At 35.4% G+C, this 24,734-nt stretch overlaps 3 protein-coding genes across 4 annotated transcripts; 2 read left to right on the top strand and 1 right to left on the bottom strand.

Moving 5' to 3' along the window:
• Positions 1-1,091: 1,091 nt before the first annotated feature.
• LOC139778984 (venom acid phosphatase Acph-1-like) lies at positions 1,092-8,990 on the top strand. Of its 2 annotated transcripts, none has more exons than XM_071717175.1 (7): positions 1,092-1,213; positions 4,843-5,046; positions 5,138-5,248; positions 6,023-6,288; positions 6,707-6,987; positions 7,544-7,749; positions 7,843-8,990. In XM_071717175.1, exons 2-7 carry the CDS (start codon positions 4,900-4,902, stop codon positions 8,026-8,028), a joined length of 1,197 nt encoding a protein of 398 aa, XP_071573276.1. In that variant the 5' UTR covers positions 1,092-1,213; positions 4,843-4,899; the 3' UTR covers positions 8,029-8,990. The 2 variants fall into 2 exon arrangements, with proteins under 2 accessions (XP_071573276.1, XP_071573277.1); XM_071717176.1 differs by lacking the exon at positions 1,092-1,213 and adding an exon at positions 2,386-2,564.
• Positions 8,991-13,824: 4,834 nt separating this feature from the next.
• Positions 13,825-16,289, top strand: LOC139778994 (damage-control phosphatase ARMT1). The gene is made up of 7 exons (XM_071717190.1): positions 13,825-13,924; positions 14,210-14,319; positions 14,416-14,521; positions 14,733-14,977; positions 15,051-15,233; positions 15,316-15,718; positions 15,804-16,289. Exons 2-7 carry the CDS (start codon positions 14,228-14,230, stop codon positions 16,134-16,136), a joined length of 1,362 nt encoding a protein of 453 aa, XP_071573291.1. The 5' UTR covers positions 13,825-13,924; positions 14,210-14,227; the 3' UTR covers positions 16,137-16,289.
• Positions 16,290-16,910: 621 nt separating this feature from the next.
• Sau (Golgi phosphoprotein 3 homolog sauron) lies at positions 16,911-23,062 on the bottom strand. The gene is made up of 4 exons (XM_071717192.1): positions 22,032-23,062; positions 21,709-21,955; positions 21,467-21,642; positions 16,911-20,380 (listed from the first exon to the last, which is right to left on the bottom strand). Exons 1-4 carry the CDS (start codon positions 22,293-22,295, stop codon positions 20,132-20,134), a joined length of 936 nt encoding a protein of 311 aa, XP_071573293.1. The 5' UTR covers positions 22,296-23,062; the 3' UTR covers positions 16,911-20,131.
• Positions 23,063-24,734: the final 1,672 nt, after the last annotated feature.

Below are 24,734 nucleotides of genomic sequence, written 5' to 3'. Positions count from 1 at the left end.
GTGACGCAGATTTTCCGTCCACGAGAAGTGAGAAAATGAGAAAATACTTGGAAAGATACGCCCGCATAGAATCGGGTCCATGTATGCCGGCAAAGAGAGGCGATACTGTAATCAAACTCGGTGAATTTTTGAAGGTCTGCTCGACTTACGGCATTATTTCACTCGGATATCTCGGAGAGAGGTAGATCGCAAAACGTTATATCCCATGTACGCGTGTTAATTTAACGCGCGCAAAAAAAATTCGAGCGATACGCGATTGAAGGGGGCCGCGTGAATAATAACACACCTCGAAATTTTAAAATAATGTAAAAATTCCCGCATTCTTGATCTCAAATAATGTCATACACATCCATCATGCGCGATTTATGATCGTACAGATAATCTCGACGATAAGATTTACTACATCGACATAGAAATTATTGGCAACGTTTATCTTTCCTGGAAATTGAAAACATTGTACAACGATTATATGTTATAATCCAATATAATGCTTGCACGTGTAACTTCGAGCTTCTTCAAAAGAGTGAAGTACAATATCAATAAGAACTCATCTCGGCGGCAAAACATATATACGTGTAAACGAGAGAATATTTATCAAATTACTAAAATACGGCTTATATCGAAATAAAGATCTTTCAATCGTTCAAGCTACTTAATAATTGGATTCTATTCCAGAAATCTAATTCGTTTGTTGTAAAAGATGTGCACGCATACAAGCAAATACGTGTACTTTTAAATCACATTAATACATTTAAATAGTAAAGATTTTATGCAAAATTCCACTTCGTAGTCGATTCTTCTTTTTAATAAAAAAGTTAAGAATATCAAAAATAATTGAAAATAAGTCATCTGTGACGTAGTGGCTAGAATGTCGCGGATGATGGAGTCGGAAATTCTTGAGAATTCTATTATAATTACAAGAAAATACGAATTCTCGGGAACACGATTAAGACAGAATTTATCAGAGATAAAACGGTTTAAGGCGAAGGAGGATTAATTGTATGCGGGGGAGGCGAAGAGAAGTGCGTGGAAGTTGGAAAACGTGCGATATATACTAATGTAGATACGATATATATAGTCAATTGATAGCACAGGTCGTCAAAGAAATCGTCTATCTTGTTACATGAAAAGTGTGAGAACTCACAGTCGTAATTCTCATCATTCTCGATCTCACCAGTGTTAATCTCTCTTCAATTTTCTTCAGAATTTTGAGGTAAAGACTGAAAAGACGCTTAAAGATGTTTAAATAACTTAATCGTCTCGTTCGATGTATTTAACGAAAAAAAGCTAATTCCGCTAATTTTTTTCACAGCATATTGTACCCTACGTGGCAAATATCGTCAATTTTAACACTGACAGTTTTATTAAGAATTTTTATTTTATTTGCTGAAAATAATTTCGCAAGATTCTGTCATGGATGGCTCTATTTAATTCGTTTTAGCGGCAAATTAGATTTGCCTTACAAGAGTGCCTTACAAAATTAAAAAAATTTGGAAAAAAATTAATTTAAGCTAAAAATAATGTCAAAGTATAAAAAATAACAAATTTTTTATACTTTGACATGGAAAACAACTGTGAAAAGTTTGAGAAAAATTAACGTCTGACGTTCCGCGAGGTTTACCTGTTAGTAGCAAATTCGGATTTCTGCGAATATAAATTTATTCAACAAGATTTTTCAATAAAACAAGTGTTACTATAATATATGATATAATTGATTAATAATGATGTTTGATTGTTTTTACATTGAGTATACAATAGAGCATTGGCTACGTTTACACCCAGCGACCTGATCGCAGCCATTGGCATTCAATGAATAACAAAGACAGAACGACACTTGTGTCGACTTGTGTCACTAAAAGGAATTGGCCTATTGTGATCCGAAGTAGGTCATCGTTCGTTTACACCGAAAGAGACCTAAAAATTGACGGGATCGTATTTGGGATCGCCCTGAATTGCAGCAAATCCGAATAAGCAAATAAAGCTTTTAGGATGCGTTGCGCGTGATCGCGTGTTTACATCGCAAATGATAACGGCCTATTTCAGGTCGGGTCACTAAAATACGCGGCCTGACCTGAAGCCAGATCCGATCGCCTATCAAGTGTTTATAGTTTATAGCAGCCAGCCTAAATAATTTAGGTTAAATTTGAGGTATAGGCCGCCTAAATTCAAGGTGTAAACGTAGCCATTAATATGATGTCTCTGCGACAGCAAAATCTTTTGTTTCCACTTTTGTATTTCATTTCGAAGAGAAGGATACTTTTTTATGTGTGAGTGCGGTTAACTATTTTTTTATCGTCACATTTCTTGTTTCTTGTCTTTATCTCTCAGCTTTTTAGCTACTTAAGTCAGTCGAACGTCTGCAGAGTCTTAAGAAACTCGTCGTATTGTAGAAGTGCGACAGTCAATTCGTTGCAAACAAGTAGTCGTATCGCTAAAGAAAATTCAACTTTTTCTTTCGATTCTTTGTCGTTAATATTAAAGTGGTAATAGAGCAGACATCTTTATGAAGAATAAATTATTATAGAGATTCTGAATATTAAAAAATTAAAAATTTAATATTGCAAGTAAGTATACACAATATAAATGAAATATTATTCTATGTAATAGCGATAATGTTTTGTGAATACCTTATGTATATTTCATTCTTGCTATATTATTTTTTAATAAATTGTAATTAATTTAAAAATATCTGCGTGTTATTAAAAAATAACACAATAAATGAGATTATTATATAAAGATATAACGATAATTAATTAAATCAAAAAGCTAACAAGGATAATTATGCTAATAATACTCTATCTATCTAATAATACTTAAATTTTCATTTTTAATAAAAATTAAGATTAATTAATAAATAACAAGCAAAATAAAAAAGATCAAGATATTTTAACTCTTAAAGTCGTCGGATAAATATGGAGCACATTGATTTTCCAATGATAAATTAGTAGATAGAATCGGATAAGAGACATATATAAATTTACTTTCACTAGACGCTAAAACGTTCTCAAAATAGTGCAAAAATGGAATAGTCGAGAAAAGAGCTTTAATTAAAAATAATCGACTTCATTGTCTATCTCTATATAAAAAAGACAACGATTTTACTTTTTTTTGCAGTTTTGCCGCGTATTATTATTACTTTTACATTTTTTTTAAATCTTATTGCAGGTACGTGTTCATCCATTTATTCGGTATTCATATTCTTATTCGAGCATTCGCGTAGTTCATCAGTATTAAACTTCGAAGGAAAGTTAGCCACTGTGCGGTCCGAAACTACTTTATACTTTTCCTCATTCGCTTTTAAACTCCTTACACGATAAGTTCTTCTAATGAGAGGTGATATATTTTAAATTCATTGAATTTAAGTTCGATTCTTTTTACTCTTTCGAACATTATGCGCTTAAAAAGTTGTCGGAAGGACTATTACGTCGTCGCTGCCGGTAGTGTGACCTCAATTGTAAATTGTCGCTTCCAAGTTGTCGCTACTAATAACGTGAATCTAATTTTCTATTGTAAGAATTCGTATGTTAAATCTGAATTGAATATCTCTCCAAAGGCACTTTACACAAAAAATTACAATTTAAATATTCTTTTCTTTGAAACATTTGTGAGGATGATCCAAGTCGAGTGACAGGTAAAATTCGTGCATTATTTAATCTAGAGAAACCATCAAGTTTTGCAAATAATTGTTCCGTTTTCACTGGATAAATCTAATCCACGAATAACCCTTTTCTCAAAACAAATTGAATGCTTAATCTCAAAATCAAGGGAAATCTCTTTCGTCTTATCTTAATACGGTTTTTCTCGCGACAATAACAATTTCATCATCGACGCTATTGTGGGATATTGTCTCGAGAAATCTGGCATGACGACTGTGTAATCAGATTAAGTTTATTTTATTATCATGGACAAATCTGTTTGCACATGATCTACGTAGTGTCTGTGTAGCATCACATTTAGTTGTACAACAGTCAGATAATACACTTCTGGTAAACAAAGCATTTTCTTAATACGTTCAAGATATTTTTAATCTCTCACAATAACATTAGAATGCGATATCTCATACCTCGTTCTAATAATAATATCTCGCTCTCTATATGTGTTAATGCTAAACAGACTCTCTTTATAGATATCAAACGAGACAGATAAAGACTGCCTCGTTACAAGTTCATCAACGAGAATTATTACACACATTACATTAATTAATACAGATTGTGTGTGACAAAACAGTAATTCTACAAAAATAACTCTATAACAGCAATTCTAAAAAAAAAATCGGCATTAAAGAGTTTACGTTAAAAAAAGTTACATGCGCTTCTTACGGACATTAGTAATTATATAAGTTACACTATAATTTTTAACTTTTATATTATAATTAACATTTTGTAATTACATTAGAGAACAACTCTGATGTTCTGAGATGAGAATGTTGCATTAATTTTGAATTAATCCGCGGCTCGCATACAGTTTTAGAGATACATTTATTAATAATATTATTAGTAATATTATTAGACATTAGTTTTTAAGCAATTATACTCATGTAATTACTAAAAGAATTCCCTCTCCGTCTTTTGTAAAATTTAATGAAAATCTAAACGCTAATCAGCAATAAAGATTAGATGCTTGGAATTTTTGGACAAGAACTTTTAGCACGTGCAAATCGACATTCGCGCAAAAACATAGGTTAGTGGAAGGTGAACCATTTGCTATATAATGTTTATATATTTCAAAATCCACGTTGATAAGCGCCAGTTGAAAGCCAACGTCCAACCCGATATCATTACTTCTGCAGTCTATGCTAAGATTATCGGAAGTGTAATGTATAAGTGCCAAGAACAATTTTAGTTATAGATTCGTCGCCACGGAATATCTGAGTTTGATTTACGCCGTTCAGTCGAGAAGATGGGAAAATTTCAACGTCTCGTAGACATTGTCCTAATATTTTATTTCTGTTCATTAACGACGTCAGGGATCTCGACGCCGGCTCCCTCCGAGCCGAAAGATATTGACGCAGAAAATGATTATTTGGAGTTACGATTAGTCAGCGCGGTAATGATGTGAAAATGTCACAGTACTTTACAAAAGATATATCTCCTCGAGTGTATGTAAAACTAACACAATTGGAATTTGGAATTTTTAGGTGTTTAGACACGGCGATCGCACAGTAGACAGGACGAGTCGAGAATCTTATCCAAATGACCCATATAAAAGTAACAATTTCTATCCAGATGGCGACGGGCAGTTAACTAATGTAAGACACGTAACGTAAGATTTACATGATGGTACAGCATAGACATATTACATTGTTTTGTTAATCCCTTTATCATTGAGACCATCTTAAGACCATCTTAAGACGTGATGCATTATGCGTATTTGCAGAAGAAATCTTTAAAAATTACTATCTAGCTTATCTGTCTAGCTTATCTCATTTTTCACAGATTTTTTAACGATAGATTTCTTATCAATTCGGAGTTAATTTTTGCATAGCAAAAGAGTATCAAGAGATAATTAGAATTTTCTGTAACTTTATAATTTTCAACATCGTATATGTTTTTCAATTGAGTCTCAAATTAGAATTCCATTCGGACTCCCTTTGAAATTAAAAAATCTAATTTTGTTATTTATTTAAAGTTCAATTTGACAAAAATCCATTCTTTCAATTACTTGCAACACGAAAATTGTAAATATATCTCGACATAGTCGCTAAGAAAAAAAATCCCTCGTTCGAAATATAATGCGCGAGAAGTGAAATATTCTGTATATATAAATTAATATTAATGCATGCACATTGCGCCTTCAGCTCTTCGTAAAGCTTTTCGTAGTGTGTCATAGCGAATGCACGGGTAAGTGCGCGAGTAAGTGCGCCCGCGACAACGGGAAGATTGACATTTTTCTCATTTCTTCGTTTTCGCGTGGAATACATTGCCCCGTTATTTTCAAGTTTGCGCTATCTCTTCTCGTAAGAAATATTAATGCGGTCGCAGTTCCCTCTTCCACTTCTATATCTTTATTAACGACGTTCAAGGCCGGCAAGAAAAGAGCGTACAAGTTAGGGCTGATGCTGAGAGACAGATACAACAGTTTTCTCGGGGATGTGTATTATCAACCGAATGTCCACGCACGTAGCACGTGGCTGACTCGATCCAAGATGACCCTACAGTTAGTTCTCGCGGCGCTTTACCCGCCTGTTGACATTCAAAAGTGGAACTCAGAGCTTCCTTGGCAACCGATGGATTTGATATATATCCCACAGCATGAGGATGATTTACTGGTTCCAATTGGGTGTCCTACGTAAGCAAGCCTCTTCTTTTAACGAATATTACTGTTATTAGTCATGTGATTGGATGCAATAATGATTCCGGTTGCATTCGCATTCGCATTCTCAAGAATATTTTACGACACGAATGAGTCGTCAATTATTTTTATTCTTTGTGAGCGTGAAGCAATTAAATAATTAATACAATTAATCTATTGTGTATAAAAATATCTTTTTGTATATATTTTTATATTATTTCAATGCTCCCCTGCTTTGGTTATAAAAGATGCACTGTATTTTGAGAATATGTAATGTAAATTGTATCATCTATATCGTCTATAAATATGTTACAAATTATTGTAATTATTATGTAGATGACATATTTCTTGTTTAAGTTAATTCTCGACAATAATATTTAAAAATTCTTCTTGTGTGTATATCTCTTTCCAATAGATACGTCGAAGCTTACAAGAATCTGCTACAAAGTCCAGAAGTGAAAAAGAAAATAGGAGAGTTTAATAATTTGATGGAGATAGCGTCAAATTATACAGGACGAAACATCACTAATCTCACCGGCCTCGTTCTCTTGTACAGTACTTTATATGCGCAATCATTAATGGAATTGCCTTTGCCTCAGTGGACGCAAGACATATTTCCGGATGGCAAACTTTTTGATGCGGCTCTCTTATTCTTAGACCTACTTAGTTACGACCAGTTAAATAATCTCAATGGAGGCACGTTTAAATCAAATATAGATAAATATTGTTTATAAGTTATCTAATTATTAAGAAATAATCTCAGATTGAAAAGTCGGAAAAAGAAGCCTAAATCAAAAGGCCAAGGCTCAAATTAGACTATAAAGACATTAATTAATTTTTTATTTATTTTCAATCCCAGATTAGTGACGTGCATAAATATTATACGTTTTAGCTAATAACATTTGTTATTCCTTACTCTTTTTTCATTATGTTTTTTGGAATAACATGACTAGAGGAGAATTAAAAGTTCTTAGAATTCAAAATTAATAGAGTTAAAATTTTATTTCTACTGCACTATATTAAGAGCACACGTAACAATTTCGTCATTATCAATAATAGCAAAGCGAGTCATTTAAGTCTAACACAAATAATTCTGACTATCAAGAATTGAAGTAAATTATCCCAATTATTAGAAAATAATTGGTTTTTCTAGTTGTTAAAGAGCGAATCACTTATATTTAATATATTATTTATCGTTTATGAACAGTGCTTTTATATATTTATTATAAGATATACATATAATTTTTTGCAGGTGTATTATTGAGGAGACTAATTGACGATATGAATAAAGTGATCAACGGAACTCTGGGCGATCGAAAGATTAATCTTTTCTCCGCACATGACTTAAATGTGGCTGGAATATTACACGCTCTAAATATATCCGAACGTCGTTTACCGGCATATACGAGCAGCGTTATCGTAGAATTACATGAAAAAACCGGGATGTATTTTGTCAAAGTAAGTGTGTCATTTCCATTTGTCAATACGTGACGACATAAATAACATCACTTGATTAATAAATAACTGACAGAAAATGCTCGCTTTTTGCAGGTGTTACATTACTTAGGTATTCCAGGGGAAATACTAGAAATTAGCATTCCCGGTTGCGAAATATTATGTCCGTACAATAAGTTTGTCGAATTAACGGCGTCCACTAAAGCATTTGAACATACATGTCGTCCAGCGAATGCGAAAATAAACAGAACTTCTAAAGCGTTTGCTCTGTTTGAAATTTAACGGGACATCTTTGACTGGAGCTTCAAAGCTCCAAAAGCTTTTATAACTCACAAAACTGACTATCCACAGTGATTTTTCATTTACAAAATACATGCTACTCGCTTATTATAAATAGAATCAAAATCAACCGAGATTACATTATGTCGAATGGAAAATGAGGAATTCTATTTTAGCATATTATCATTGACAGCTCAATTTTATTTGAATTGACATAACAAATAGTCGATAAAGCAAGAACGTGTTTTGTAATGTCTCGTTTTAAAATGTCTTGAATTTTACAATGGGTAAAGCGTCACGACGAATATCGTCTCCTATCTAACATAATAAAATCGGCGTGGCAGACGGTTTTATTACATTTTCCTCATTATATCCGGTATCGTACCGTCGAAAACTAGATGCCCATACGATCGCGGAAAGTTAAGTTCGTTAAGTATGCTCAGAGCCGTGTCTTATCGAAGACACGGAGCTCAGATCCTCCGCCTACCGTGCCGTAGCATAACAATTACCCTATTATTTCGCACACACCACCGCGCCGCGGCGATTCGTTGGGCCTATACACCGCACATTTCCGTTCCACGATATACTTCCCCAACTTCCATTAAGGCTAAATCTTTTCGGCCGTCGCGTAAGCAGATATCAACGCTGAAGTTTAATTAGCTCTTCTACGTTATTACCACTTACGGCCGCCGACGAACATTATTTTAATTTGATTTTATATAAAGAGTCGATCTCCTATAATGCGAGGAAAATTGTTACTAGAATAGATATATTACTTTTATATGCATACATATAATTATAATAGATATAATTATACGAGATACACCGTGTAATATAAAATATAAGATTTAAAATATTCTTTACGTACATGCTTAGCGATATATTTATATTATTTTACCTGTTGTATTCAACATGATTGTTGTGAATCTAAATTTTGCAAATAAAAATGTATCGATTGACCGATATATCTCTTTTTCTATTTACAAGTTGAGAAAACTGCTTCTACAAAGAAAAATCGTATTGAGAGTTTAGAGAATTTTTGCTAGAGAGGTAGAAACGATGCCAAACAACGTAGTTTGTCGTATACCGAATTAGCCGCCGTGTTCTTTCAATTTTGAAAATCATTGCCGAAACTTGTCGCCGGAAAAGAATAGGGTGGTCTCAGCTATTCTAAAGACAAAGTTCATCTTTCCTTTTTCCCCTTTTCTTTCGTGCCGGGCCGTCCTTTTCTGTTACCCCTTTTTCTCCTGTAATCCCACCCACGCTCCGTCGGGATAAACTCTTGAAATTTCCGAGAGTTGCCCGGATGAGAGAAGAACCAGTTCCGCACTCCTAATTCTGCGGAATTAAACTCGCGAAATCGTTCTAATTGCGGATACAGAGCATCGGGGCACTTGCATCGAACCGAACTTGCATTGTACTTTTAACGATGTAATACCACGATTGAATTAATCACTGTTCAATTTCCATTACACGGCCGTTAAATTGCATTTATGCCGAAACGTCGTGATTATGATCACGTTAATTTATTAACCGATGGAAAACACGTAATTTTATCGGATACATATTGCATGACGCGCCGCACCGCGAGAAAATACAAACCCCCTTTCAATAAAATTAATTTTGTCAGTCTCTTTATAATTAAACCTCGAATTGCAAATTCGTTAAAAGTATGAAATTATAATGGATTAACTTACAAAAATTAGTTCTTAATTACGAAATTACGAGTTTGCGCTTTCGGGATGTAAGTACACGAAATGTGCGTGGGGAAAAGGTTGAAATAGAGCATTCCTCAAGTTCCTAGACGGGCGCGCGTGACACAATGGCCGAGAAAATGCAAAATTTGCCGAAAAGACCGCGGGTACGGAAGTTAGTTTGAAAACGCACGATTTAATTGAACATTCGTAATAATTTGTCTGCGCGAGAGAGGGTGCTAACTGAAACTCCTGCGGTTCGCGTTCGCGTGCGATTCGTCGGCGGCAAGGAATTAGCACGAGCTGTCGAGTAGACAATACGGAATTAATTATAATTAACTGCCATTCACAAAAGTTTCCGCGAACAATTTTGTGGTCGCACCATGCCGGTTATAATGAACTCTCCTCCTGGCAGCTCCTATCATTTACATACTCTTACATTCAAACTGGGTTTTCGTTTGGCTGCCGCGCTGGTTCGCGACAACCCCAAGAGAAACTTCTTTAAATTATGCCCTTTGGAATATACCCTCGGCATGACGTGGAATATAACGTCCGTTGAAAACTTTCCGCCGGGGCACGAAGAAATATTGTTGCAACATCGTAAAAATGCATACGACTGATTCTTATACCGTCATCCAGCAGGGATTACACATTTCGAAAGAAAAGCTCTTTAGAAGCAGAAAAGTTTGAGAGAAAGGAGCAAATATGACCCGATATCATCCTAATTTTGTTATTATGCATTTATATTACATAAATAGTAACCACGCGACTATATAGTTAATATTTATTTATTATATCTCCTGCCAAATGTATCGATTAATTTAGGTAGTTACGTAAACTTACAAAAATTATTAGATTAAATGATTAAAAGAATTAATCCTTAATTAAATTTTTAATATAATTATAATAGAATAATAGATTTCTCAGAAATCTTTATTAATTGTTTTACATATTATTCATGTACATTGCCATGCATTTATGTGTGACAACACTGAACACTTGAAAAAGCTTAAAAATAATTAGCTTAATAATGTTACCATTTGACAGTTTGATATTAATATTGCTTTAACGTCAATTAAATGACTAACACTTTTTACAGCTCGATACCCTCGCATGCGTATCGTCGTCCTACGTTGCAGGTTTCCTTTATTTCAAGAAGTAGCGCGCTGGCCATGTGGTCCTCGTATTTACGACTTTGTCCTACATGTAATAATCTCTCCCGTATTGCCCTACCGTGTTAATCAATTTCGCGCGGAGGCTCGTAAGATCGTGACGATGATGTGTCAGCTGTCATTAAAAGAACATGAAACAGGAGACACTACGGTCTCGTAAAGAAAAAATAAAGAACACCCACGTGTGGGCACGAAGAATACCAGAAAGTCGAAAATACGATTCTTTCTACTTGCTGAAACATCGATCTCGGTTAAGCTACGACCACCACGGTAATCGTTAAATTAAATTAAATCGGCTAGTGTCTCAGTTTGTGAATAACGACGATTTGCAAACCACCGTGAAAGCTTCAAGGTACACCGAAAGAAAGTGATAGCCTCTCTCGTTTCCGCAACGCAATCCGGATTTTACCGACTAATTTGTGAATCCCGGGAGGGGGGGAGGGAGGGGGGATAAAAAAAGTCAGCGATTATCTCGCGTGTGTGTGAGCGCGCGCGTGCACGTGCGCGCGTATAATATTAAGGGAATGTAAGTGTGGCACCGCGAGCTGACGGTTCGGCAGTGCATTATCAGTTCGCCTCGCGCGCTCATAGGAAACCGCAATTTCCACAAATTACACGGATGAAAACTGACTCTTGCGACTGTACACCATCGGCTACAGCGCGGTGGAATTCATGGGTCGCGGGTTATGCCGCATTCGGTGGTATGTAGTAATTAGCAACATTGCTCCCAGGATCTCCCCGTGGATGGGAGGATCGGAGCGAGGACCGTGAGCGAGGGGGGTGGGGGCGCGGAGGCCGGCGAATCCGCCGGCACAGATTTCATTTCGAAGGAGTATAGAGCGCAACGGGCGGCGATATTATCTTGCCCTTGCTTGACGTTTAACGATCGGTCATGGCCCGGAGACCCTCGACACCGCGTCGGAAAATCGTGAACAAAAACAGAACGCTGTTTCGCATTCTTCAGCCTATAGACATCCCGTCTGACTATTTGCGAAATTTTTGGCGAAGCTCGTGTAAAAATTGTCGTAATTTAAGGCTCGAAATTCTGATTCTGTTATAGTGCGAAATGCATAAGGAAGAAAACTCGTTCGGGTCAGAATGGATCGAGCGGTTAAAAGAAGATTGATCTTTTTTTCTCTCGTGACTGACGCATCAAGATGTTTGGCTGAAGATCCTCGAAAACGAAGTATTCTTCTCTAATTTTTTTCTCTTTTTGACATATCGACTGCCACATCATACGTATCGTTCGTATATAAATGACACTCTTTCAAAAGCGTCCCATCCAAATGGAATAATCCCAGATAGAACAGCTAGTCACAATGCTGTCGAAATGACGGTAAAATGACCTAACAATCATCATTTTGCCGTCATTTGGACATCATTTTGACTTTATTGTGACCTGCTGTTATACACCTGGGATACTTTATAATTCTTGTAATGATCTTCTCTGACACAAAAGAAATAAATTATATTTGGCTCCTGGTTATTTGTGAAATTGGATACCATTTGTAGTATATGAACGACGTGGCGATCAATGTTTCAATACATTTACATACTAAAATGTATCAACGTCTTGGGAGATAATAATAATCGAATGTTCATCGCTGGGATATTTTTAATCGTCAAACATATTGCTGCTATCGAGCACAGCGCAAGAGAATTGATCAGTGAATTTTGTTATCGACGGGGGACGTAATATCATTAATAATTGAAAACACAATTGTTATTGAAGAAAGGAACGTATCGATACGTTCCTCGTGATCAATTAAAGTGCGGCTGCGCGAAAACCGTCGCGACTTCTCCACAATTTCTCTTCCATACGACAGAAAAGTCGAAACGAGACGCGCCTCGAGTTTTGCTTCTGCGAAACGTCTTCCCCGCCGAGTTTATTAAAGCGTCGTGCAGCTGCAGCTGAATTATCGCCGGAGTTTCCTGTCACGGCTCCCCCGCGGCAAAAAGCGCGCGCGGCGCGCAGCGGGAACGAAACAATTTGACCGCCTTATTCGAATTTACTTTTCTCCCGCGCGCTCGCTATCTGCGCCGTAACTTTCGCCAGACGGTGCGAGGGGGGGGGGGGTTGCGCCATTAACCCCGAAGCTAATGTACCCTCACAATGATCATTATGTAAATTCAAGTGTGATAGAGCGCCTCGTCGGCTATAACGCGAGCGAAACTTTTTCGCGGAAGCTGGATCAATTCATTTATCGTGTACCCGATGTGTCCGCCATCCGTCGAGTACAATTAAATATCAAAAACGTACGTCCGTGAGAGATTGAATTTCCCGGGGAGAAAGAATCCGCGAGGGGTGCCACATATACTTTAGAGTCACCTATATTTTTATTCAGAATCTTTGCAGATAAAAATTCAACTCGATCAAACAGCTTATTTCCAGACTGTCTTAAATTCACGTAGGAATTGAAGCGGAATAAAAAGGGACAGCCATAAAAAAATTAACGCTCTCATAAATATCCATAAAATTAAACTCGCCGATTTTCCCCATCACGCCGGAAGTGCGCGCGCGTCCGTCTGACAGGCCGGTAGGCCGGAAATCTCGTTATCCATCCGCATCCGCGGTTCCGCAGAGCGGACAAAAGTGCGACAGCGGCGCGGCGCGGCGTCGGACGAGCGCTCGGCTCGATAGCGCGGCGAAACTTTCCGCGTTAATGAAATTTCTTTGGGCGAAAACTTCGTTGCGCGGGGGAGAAGGAGGAGGGGGGAGGAGGGCAGCGCGAAGAAGCCGCCGCAAAACCGCGCGCAGTTAACCGCAGACGAAATAAAGGAGAAGGCGGGGAACAAACGGCCGATTATCATCCGTACTCGCGCGCGCCTCAAGTTGACTCGCGCCTGTTTTTCAACCCGTTCGCGCCGCGGCCGCGGGGAAGGATCGATTTCTCGCGGCGAGGAATCGAGTCGTCGCGCGTGCGCGTCGCGACTCCCCCAGTCGTCTGCTACTCTCGCTCCGCGAACGTCGTGTTTACTTTACGTTCATGGACAGTCCTCCGAGAACGTCCGGCGGGGAAAGAACGCGATAAGGTGAGAATATTTTGTGATATTTTGCTGTACGATAAACCGCGATGATAAGGGACCGTCCGAAACTCACCGACAATTCCTTCTTTAACATCATTTGCGTAACCTCTCCCCCTCAAGATGTACTGTTTGTTCTGTTTTCTTACAATATTACTTGTTCTACTTACAGTAAAGTAGCACAATGCAGGAAAAACGAGTCATGTTTAGTTCGTTTTAAAAGCGCAACGTGCGATACTTAAGAGAGCGTTTTGTGTTATTACTTTATTACATACATGTCTATGTTTTGTTCAGGTTGTATCAACATTTACAATGGCTCAAAGTGCTCAAAGCGATCCCAGAATCCCGAATTTGCAGGACACAGCTACTCCTTTTGGTGTGCGACTGTCTGGAATATATAAACGGTAATTTGCTGAATTGCTTAACCCTGTTCGCTCGTTATCTACTCACTGACCTTTGACAGGAGGATATAGAAGTTGTATCTTTTATTTGTGTTCCAGAAGTTACGCTCATGTGACAATCAAAGACAGATTGCCAGTGATATTAACGAAAGTCGTTGATACGCTCTGTCAGAATAAAAGCAAAATTACAGCTACGTATAGTGCGGTAATTATACATATACACATATATATGTAGGCCGATATTCATAGTCAGATCTTATATTTAAGACCATCTTAAGTACAATCTGAAGATGTCGTAAAACCAATCACAGACTTAAGACTTGAAATAAGATCCGACTATGAATACCGGTTGTACAAATCAATTTGTGTTCTATGCCGTTGTACCTTAGCGCACAAAATATATTATTAACTTACAGGATGCCGAAGAAGATATTAAAGAGATCATAGGATTCATAAGTCAATTGAAAAATGAAATGGTTACTAACAAAGTCCTAAAGCCACTGCGTCTAAACAAAGCAGTTACTAACGACGCGGAGGAATGGAATAAATATTTAGAGTACAGAACGTCCGTAGAAGGCGAAACACCTACATGGTTCAATACAATATGGTTATATTGCGAAACCTACATGTATCGTGTATTAGCTCAAGAAATTAGTTTGATGTAAGTTTTGATATATTGAACGAAACTTAAATTTATATAGAACAAGTACTAAAATATCGTTTTGCAACACTAGGAACACCATACACGGTTACGATCCGTTCGAGTGCCATAAGCAAAATGATTTTATTAACTCCCTTGACTCTATAGACTTAATAATTACCTACGTAAAAGATATAATATGTAATAAGGAATACAATATGGAGAACTCGAAGAATGATTTTCTGAAATTTTTGGAACTGAGCTTGTGGGGCAACAGGTTGTACTATTTCTATCTAATTCTAATACATCTATCTTTTACACAATGCATCATGAATAAGCAATGATCCCTATATTTACAGGCATGATCTATCTGCAACTGCAGGCTCCCCTTATAGCAAAACTGGTAATCCACTCACGATAGTGGATCTTTTAAAAAAGAATGTAGTAGTAAACGATTGGGAGGTGGTGTGGGATATTGTAAACAAAAAGATGAAAGAAAGCGATGATATTCATATAGTACTTGACAATGCAGGATATGAGCTCTTTACTGATTTATGTTTAGCAGCTTTTTTGATTACTATCGTACCTACGACCAAAATAACGTTTCATGCAAAGCTATATCCATGGTATGTGAGTGATACAACTATTCACGATTTTCTCTGGACGTTAGATTATATGAGTGGACTAAATGATCATCCAAATATACAATTATTGGGTAAGATGTTCGGAAATTTAATGGACCGTAAAGTTTGGTGCGTTAAGGTATTTAATTTCACATTTTCTGAAACCATTTAAACCATCACGTAAAATTAGGTTAAATTTAATTTAAACTATTTTTATTAAATAGGAAGAGCCCTATTGGACAGGACCGTATGACTTTACGCAAATAAAAGAAAAAGCGAAAGATATATATGCCCAATTTTCCGACGCTAAATTAGTAATATTTAAGGGAGATCTGAATTATAGAAAACTTCTGGGTGATATGAATTTTGAATATAATACAAGCTTTGCAGCTGCACTGGGAAATTTTCAACCTACGAATATTTTGAGCTTGCGCACTATGAAATGCGATATTTGTGTTGGATTACCAAATGATATGGTTGAATTCTTTGAAAAGGATAAAACTAAACTGACAACTGGAGAATATGGTCTTATTCAAGCAGCTATATTTAAAATTTAAAATATTAGATCTTTTTGCAAGACAAAAATAAAAGTACTTTTGAATTATGATAATCGTAATTGCTTATGTTTGTCACTGTATAAATATATAAAGTTACATAGCACAATATTTGTACATATACAGAGATGCACGAAAATATATATGTAAAACTGATTTATACAAAAAGAATCTTTATATTTCTCGCAACATATCTATATTTATTCGGTATCATGTTGTATATTAATTATTTAAAATCTGTTATGGCCTGTATATATTTCTATATACATAAATAAAATCTATATCTAATTACAACTTTTTTCTGGTATTTTATACTGTAAATTTTCATATATTTTATTAGTGTATATTTTGTAGACTGAACTATTCTGTGATACTACTCTGTAATATATATGTAGTTACCTTGAATTAAATTTTCCTATGACAAATCCAGTCATTAAAACAAATATTGCTGATTTGTAACTGAGTTATGTAGTATAATGATTAAGACACAATAAGGATAATCTCTTACTAAAATGCTTAGTGTTAAAATTTTGTGTTTTATCCTCGTCATAATTAAACGATACGCTTTTATATGATTATTTAAAGTTATCTTAACTCGATTGTTGATTGCCTATTCAGTAAGTTATGATACGCTCTTATACATCAATTGTTATACAATTTAAAACACTGTGTTCAATCTTATTTTATATCAATTATTATCAACGATAAAACTATACTTTTTTATTTGTACATATTACACACATAAGTCGAAAAAGAAGTTTAATAAGAAGTAATAAATGTTGATTATTTCTTATTTATTGAACTTTAATCGGCGATATATTACATACCTATGTGCACATAAAATTATAAAGCAAGCCTGTAAGAATACAATACTATGTTTATACAAAGTATTCAAATATATAAAATTAAATTCTCTGCGTTTGGATTTAAATAATTTGACATTAATTTGACGCTTCATACATATACTTTAAGTATAATAAATTTATCACACTAGGGCCTGGTTGCACCAACGTTGCAATAAGTTTTAAATTATAAAATGTAAGAAAAATAATTTTAACAAGTATGACCCGATTTAACGTTTATCTAACCGTATAACGATTAGTAAGACAATCTTTTAAATTGATAATTAGACATTTGCAAGAACTCGATAGAATTTTTGATTCACAAATTTTTGTAACAAATATTCAGATATATATAAAGATATGTTTTTTTATTATAAAACTGCAACTGCGAATAATGCCATGTACGTTTATAATTGATAGAATTCGAGAGAGATTTGGATCTCGCACATAGCATTAGTGGCAAATATTTATTTTATCATTATTATATATGTATATATAAAACATTGTATACTCTGCTCCATACTTAAGTAGAACTTATTTCATTGTATTCGATTTTCCACATCAGAACATCATGAAAGAGATAGGTGTTTTACCAAGTGGCAATAGAGTTTCCTCATCAATGGATTTTCACAGACTAAATATAATAGAAATATATGGTTAGTATATATGTATGTATTCACAAAAAACTTTTCATAAAACTTTTCTAGTTACTTGTAAATGTATCTGTTGGCTGTAGTAAAAGCTAATAATATTAACAATAATTGTAATAAATTATAATACATGAATAATGAAGTAATAACAATAATTATATAACTATAATACATTTTAAAGCAAACAGCTTATTCAAGTAAATTACTTGAATGCATTATAGTTTATTATTATCATTATGAATAAACTTGATTCATGTGCTGACATATGCTTGTCCAACAAGCTTTTAGATGAAATAGCAATGGATTAATAATATATTTGACGATTTCTCCACAATTTTTAATATCCATTATAAAAATTTATAAAGGATATATATGTCTGCATTACTATCCAAGAACAAGTGACAAAGAATTAACATTATTAGATATATATTATAGGTATTAGAATCAAATAGTAAAAATTGGATCTTAGTTAAAATTTGATGATAGATAAAACATTATCTATGTAAAATGATGATTGCAAATCACTTGATATCCCACCATATTATTGTAATCCAACATCTTTCTATTCATGTCAATCTAATGTGCATTCTACAAAGTTCATTTGGAAAGTAAGTGCCGAGATCGTAAAGAATTAAAAATACTTGAAAAAGAATTAATTAAAAGTGATTTTGACTATTACTCTGAATGACTACAATTCGTTCCCGTACTTTATTTTTAATAAAGAATTGAAAATAAAGTATAAATGTGAGAAGGAATTTTTCTATAAAATACGCCCTTTTTTCTTATGGCCGATTGGCACCTACTTCTCAAATGATCTATTCATGTTCTTACTATATCTGTACATTTTACATGCATATCTATATATCAGCGATTAATAAAGTACATGAATAAACAGAAATATTTGAATTTATATTACAATTATTTTATGACAAGTAACTATAAGTCTTTTTCGATACATTTTATGCTGTTCTTATAATATACAGGTATATATTATATCCAACAACAGAATCCAATATTCATTGTAAATCATCATGAAAATTTATTGACAAATAATAATCTGAGAAATTATTTTCACAATAATTATTTACAAGAATTTACAGTGATCTATTCTTGTTTGGAAATAAAGATAGAATTATTTAGATAATGCTTTCATGTGTAGGGTATTTCGCATATTTATTTTTATAAATTTTAAAAAATGTTTTAGACACGTTCTTTTAAACAAAAAAAAAATGAAAAATTAATCTTTTAATTTAAAAATAAGGAAGCTTGACCCCATGCACTTTTGGCCCAATAAATATCTCAGTTATTGCACAAAGGACATTAACAAATTTCAACTACCAAAAGTTGATTTTGTTATTATATTTAATAGTCTCAGGACAAGCAGCTGTAACACTATACATGGACTAATTTATATATTCAACTATCAGATTACAATAAAATTATCACTTATCTAAGAAATTTTGAATAACAAAAAATATCGGTAATCAATAATAAATAATTCATCACTTTTTCCTTTTAAATCTGAATACTTTACTGCCACATGATAATACTATCAGTACAATCTGTTTATATATATATCAGAAGACATTGCATCAATATAATGGTATGAAAAGCGAACATTTCTATAAAAGCAATTGTGCAGAGAATTTCTTACAAAAGTTTTAATAGTTAACAGAAATGTGGCACTTCGCGTAAAATCGCATGAAGTCAGCCATGTGTAAAATCATATCTATCAGTATTATTGACATGAGTGAAATAATTAACGGTTTAAAAATATCTAAAATTCTTTTCTGGAGAAAGATTTAAAATGCATGTATAGATTAATTAAACTTAAAATATTTAGAAAAATGCTGTTTAACCTAAATGACTCGCGGATGTAACGCGAAATTCTATATGACATAAACAAAGAGGCACATGTATATACTATATTAAAAATTAGGATTTAAAGGAATATATGTACATACTTGTATATTTCACAAAATTATGGCTAAGAACATATAATCCAGATTTCTTCAACACTACCACACCCAGTATCCATTTTGAGGCACCCCGCATAGTGTCCTGCGTCTTATGTTTATGAACAGATACACATTCGTAAACACAATGGATAAGCAAGAAAGTACAGACTTTAATACAATGTGATCATTCTTTCCTAAACGAAATAGTGCTACCCAGCACAAGGCATACATTCACGCTTCTTATTATTTCATAATATTTAAATACGAATATTCGTTATTTAGCTATATCAAATATGCATTAAATAACAATAACGGAAATGAATAAAATTTCTTAAAAGTTTCCTATGTAGTCGAATATGGATTATTTGGTCTGAATAATTTTATCATGTAACAAGGATTGTATCTATTTTGCATAATTGTCGCGACTAAAAGAAATCATTAAGTTCATTATTCACATTAGTATAAGAATAATAGTATTGTATAATACATAATAGAATTTAATAGTATAAAACTATTCCGCGTCCACGAAATTTAAGAGTTAGTAACTGTTACTTGGTGAATGTAGCAAATACAGCCCAAAGTACCGGATTCGCGTTACGTTTAGCGGCTTCCGCCTCAAAGTCGAGGTCTAATAATGTCCGTACTCTTCGCATCGCTACTTCGTAATCGTCGTCCGACAATGGCGCAAATGCATTTTCTAGTACATCAGCTGCATGAGCTAAAATAACTAATGCCAATGTTCGTCTATCCATCCGAGCGGCATCATTCACCCAACGGCCTAATACAGCTTCTTGGATCTGGAAAACAGAAAGTAACATATACTGTTGTTCTATTCATATATTATGTAACTCAATTCAACATCAATATTCTTTCATGCAAAATGTAGAACATATTTTTATCTTTCCCCATTACCAATTTTCATTTCTATACTCTTATACTCTTATTCTAAAAACACCTTAATATCTTCTGTTTAGCATAATTAATAAAAAATATAGAAATATTTAATACCGTTACAAAGATTTGTAAATTAAAAACTTTTATATACAAGTATTTTTCTTTTCCAATTAACATAAACTAAAATTTATATAATAAATTAAATTTATGTAATAAAATAAAATTTATTTATACAAAAATTTCCTTCAAATATATATATTATTATTTTTATACGTATGTTATTACAATAGTAATAAATGTGTTATAAAAACAGATAATAAATATATATAATTAGGAGGCATGAAAGAAGATAACAGCCCGTAAATTGAATACATATATATGACACCATTATGTGTATATAAAATCATATTGTATTATATACACATAATGGTGTCATATATATGTATTCAATTTATGAACTGTTATCTTCCCACATGTCTTCTAATCAAAGTAGGATATAAAGCATAAAGATAAGATATTACTTCCGGAGATGATAACATTACATTAAACATAGAATACTGTTGAAATAAATCTCTGAATATTGAGAAGCATTTTGTAAGTGTATAAGACAATAGGTCATATCACAAGTTAAGTGAGTGATCTTTTCTTTCTGAGTCATAAACACTGCTTATTTTCGCAAGAATGTGGTAAGAAGGTCTAACAAACTTTCGATTTTAAACAATAATATTTATGATCCGATCAGGCTTAATACAATTTAAGTGATGTCACAGTAAATATATACATAAATATTTTTATCAGTGTGAGATGTATTGTGTTACATGCACAGAATATATTCTTGAACATATCTGTATTATCTAAATCTATACTGTACGAGTCTCTCATCCTTGAAATAAGGATAGCTCTCAAATTAATTTCATAGGCATGCTATTCATGTATCGATAACCAAGAAGTAGTACTGTAGAAAAATATGTAGAAGATAAATAATTCACCTTTTTCACGAGACGACTTTTGGCAAGGTTATCGGTAAGAGGATGAGTCGTCATATCAAACAGTAAGAAATTTTGTTTCTCCGTAGTTAAGACACCTTTCTCGACAAGATTTTTCGCTAGCCGTTCTCTCACATTTTTCAATTGATACCTTAATTTCAAGGGATTCCATGTTTCTCCTGCAACCATACGAGACATTTTAGGATCAACATCTCGTACACGAGTACAGCGATAAAGGAACTAACCACTGAGGTACTCTATCCAATTCTGCACAGTTTCAGGAGGGTCTGTGTCCTTTAAGTGTTTCAAAGCTTCGTCCAACAATACGTCACCCGTAGGCGCGTCGTTTTTCAACAGAAGCTTTCTGGCCAGCAGGCTCTTCTTACGCATGCCAGCCTTCTCCAGCTCCACCCTACCCCGAAAGGCAAGTTCTGCCAAGATACATCCTCTTAATCCGGAACTTATGCAATCGTTCCAGAAGGACGTGTATCCCTACGAAAGAGAGGACAGTGTCAAACGCCAAGTGGAGTTCATAGAGGAAAGGGAGTTTCTAGGATGGTAAATAAACCTCTTTGTCCTTGAGACCGAGCAGCAGGACCTCCTCCATGAGGGTCAGACGCGTCTCCTTGTCGGAGTCGTCGTCGGTGGTGGGATTACAGTTGAGATCCTTCTGGGACAGGCAGTCCGAGTCCGGGCTTTGCCCGGACACCTTGTCGTTGTGCACGAGGTCCGCGTTCGGGCCGTCCTGGCCGTGGCCGCTGCCACCGCCGCCGGCGCCGCCGCCGCTGTTCACCACGCGTCGTCGCTGCACCAGCCCGTCACCGCGATTCATCGTGCGGCTCAGGTACCACGACGGGCCACCACTTGGGGGGAGTACGTCCGCGTGTTCCCGGGGTGCGATACACCCACCACACCGCGAATCACTTCGGTGCTGACGGTCGATCGAGCGCGGGGGATCGCCCGTCTCAGACGGTGTCGTTATTAGAGGGAGCCAGCGCGGGCGTTCATCGCACGGTAAACACTGTGCCGTTGACGTTTACCCCAAAGCGACATGTCTCATCCAAGATGGCCAGGCCCTCTCTCTCTCTCTCTTTCTTTCTCTCTCTCTCTCTCTCTCTCTCTCTCTCTCTCTCTCTCTCTCTCTCTCTCTCTCTCTCTCTCTCTCTCTCACTCTCTCTATCTCGTTGACTCGTTGACCTCGTCAGGCTCGCGCGATTACTCGCGGCGGGTCGAGTTGAAGCGGCGAAAGACGCGCGGCGCGACGCGACGACCGACGTGACGAACGACGGGGATGTCGGGGGTCGACGTGCGGAGTAATGCACTCGTCCTCGCTCGTCTCCGAGAGCCTGCCTTCTGTCGGCCGCGTTTAACGTATCACCGACTCACCACGAGGAACGACATGTCCGCGGGAAAGACATCGGGGCTTTGAAAAACACGTGCGAGATCGCGTGAAAGATACGGGACGGATCGAATCCGTATCGGTGGTCCAGCCACTCGTGTGCCCACGGCAGAGGCCAGAGAAACCGAGGAACGGAAAGGACGAACGTATATCGCACTCGCGGCAACAATCACGAATCAGCGAGCAGCGAGCGGAGCAGTCAGCAGTGTCGCCAGGATGCAGTGGTACGTCTCCCGTACCAACCGAGCGCGACGAGGATCTATTTACCAGACTCCGAAATCGCACCGGCTGATCATTGGCTCTCGCGCGCGGCACGTGACCGCCGCTAGAGAATTAACGCGAGACGGCCAATCGGCTCTCCGCTTTTCCGGAAGTGGCACATTTCCGGTGTTTGGAAAGCGCTGTATCTAAATACTTGTGCGCGCTGTGTTAATTGGAAAATTAAAAACTTCCAATTTCAAGGATTAATTAAATGTCGCAATAATCGATTGCTTGTATCATTTATATTTAATTTTTTATATGAGAAATTTATTTGTCAAATTTTTGTGCTGGCATTGTCAGCGATATCTAGTAAAAAAGCATGTAATTTTATATAATTAAGAAATTTTAGATAGTGAACAATTTTTAACTGAAAACTTTACTCTTTCTTATTCGTTAAATAATTAAGTATATACGGAAAAGTGAAGAAAGTCACAATAATGAAATTTAAACCAATACTTTAAGTTAAATTAAATAACATTTTGTTATTTTTAACTACTATGTGTGTATGGCAAATGATTTAAAAATCATTTTGCCAATATTTTGACTTTATTAATTGTAATTTTGTTCTACCTGGGTTTCGATTAAAACTTTAATATTGAATTAATTTAAATCGGTCAGATTATTTCGGTTGTCTCTTTAACAATCAGGCACATTATATAATTTCATATAAGACGATTATTATAGAAAATATAAATATACGTATTTAATTGAAAGCTTATAATTCATTCTCCCGTATTTATTAAATATGGGACGCTTAGGTTTGATTGTTACAATCTCTCAATAGAAGACTTTTAAGCATCATATGTCTGAACACATATATCGATCTTGTCGCCGGCAATCGATATATGTTATAACTTGAGAATATTTTATTACACAACAACACGATAAACGAGCTATACTATTACGGTTTTAATTTCCGGCCACGAAGCAGGGGATTCTCCCGATACTTGATCGAGATATATTCATATTTCATTACTTATAATTTGTCTCTTCTGCCTGCTTTTCTTTTAATGTAACACAGCGCGCTCCGTTCTATTATCTTTACAATTATCGCCGAACGTGCGTTCACAATTGGAAACCATCTGCGAAACATGTTCAGGTGTATCATCGCGAAGGTCTTATCTCTTCTGTGCAAATAACGTGCTTATCAAATGTTTAAGAAAGAAGTTAATATGATTATCAAGACAAACGTTGTAAATGCGTGCGAGAATTTGCTGTTGCAATAATTTATGTTTAAAACCAATAAATAAAATCTGTCAATCCTAGAGAGCTATTCCGATTAGAACAATTCCGTTTCTTATCAGTTATTCCATTATGAACACTCGGACGTTAGCAGAAACGATCGAAAAGGGCACTTTGTGAAAAATCTGATTCCGATCGGACGCAGTTGTTCGATCGGGAAAAATATACATCGTTAAATTTGTAGTGTCAAATTTATATTCAATTTGTGTCACCATAACTCTTATAGGTCGCCACTGTTCAATATGCTGTTAATTTAACTAAACCAATGAAGTTAAAATAATAAATTTCGACATGATAGTTAAAAATAACAAAATATTATTTAACTCAAGATTTTGGTTGAAATTTCATCCTTTAACATTTAACAGTGTA

Source organism: Temnothorax nylanderi, unplaced genomic scaffold, assembly GCF_030848795.1.
Source record: "Temnothorax nylanderi isolate EJ_2023f unplaced genomic scaffold, tnyl_v1.0 TNYL_tig0204_pilon, whole genome shotgun sequence".
Lineage (NCBI taxonomy): Eukaryota > Metazoa > Arthropoda > Insecta > Hymenoptera > Formicidae > Temnothorax > Temnothorax nylanderi.
This window is presented reverse-complemented; position numbering and strand designations above follow the sequence as displayed.

Coding starts and splice junctions, on each gene's coding strand:
- LOC139778984 (XM_071717175.1), top strand. CDS start 4,900: ATGGGAAAATTTCAACGTCTCGTAGACATTGTCCTAATATTTTATTTC. Junction 5,249..6,022: donor GCGACGGGCAGTTAACTAAT/GTAAGACACGTA, acceptor ACGACGTTCAAG/GCCGGCAAGAAAAGAGCGTA. Junction 7,750..7,842: donor CCGGGATGTATTTTGTCAAA/GTAAGTGTGTCA, acceptor CGCTTTTTGCAG/GTGTTACATTACTTAGGTAT.
- LOC139778994 (XM_071717190.1), top strand. CDS start 14,228: ATGGCTCAAAGTGCTCAAAGCGATCCCAGAATCCCGAATTTGCAGGAC. Junction 14,320..14,415: donor CTGTCTGGAATATATAAACG/GTAATTTGCTGA, acceptor TTTGTGTTCCAG/AAGTTACGCTCATGTGACAA. Junction 14,522..14,732: donor TTACAGCTACGTATAGTGCG/GTAATTATACAT, acceptor ATTAACTTACAG/GATGCCGAAGAAGATATTAA.
- Sau (XM_071717192.1), bottom strand. CDS start 22,295: ATGAATCGCGGTGACGGGCTGGTGCAGCGACGACGCGTGGTGAACAGC. Junction 21,956..22,031: donor TCGGTCTCAAGGACAAAGAG/GTTTATTTACCA, acceptor TCTCTTTCGTAG/GGATACACGTCCTTCTGGAA. Junction 21,643..21,708: donor TTGGATAGAGTACCTCAGTG/GTTAGTTCCTTT, acceptor GTATGGTTGCAG/GAGAAACATGGAATCCCTTG.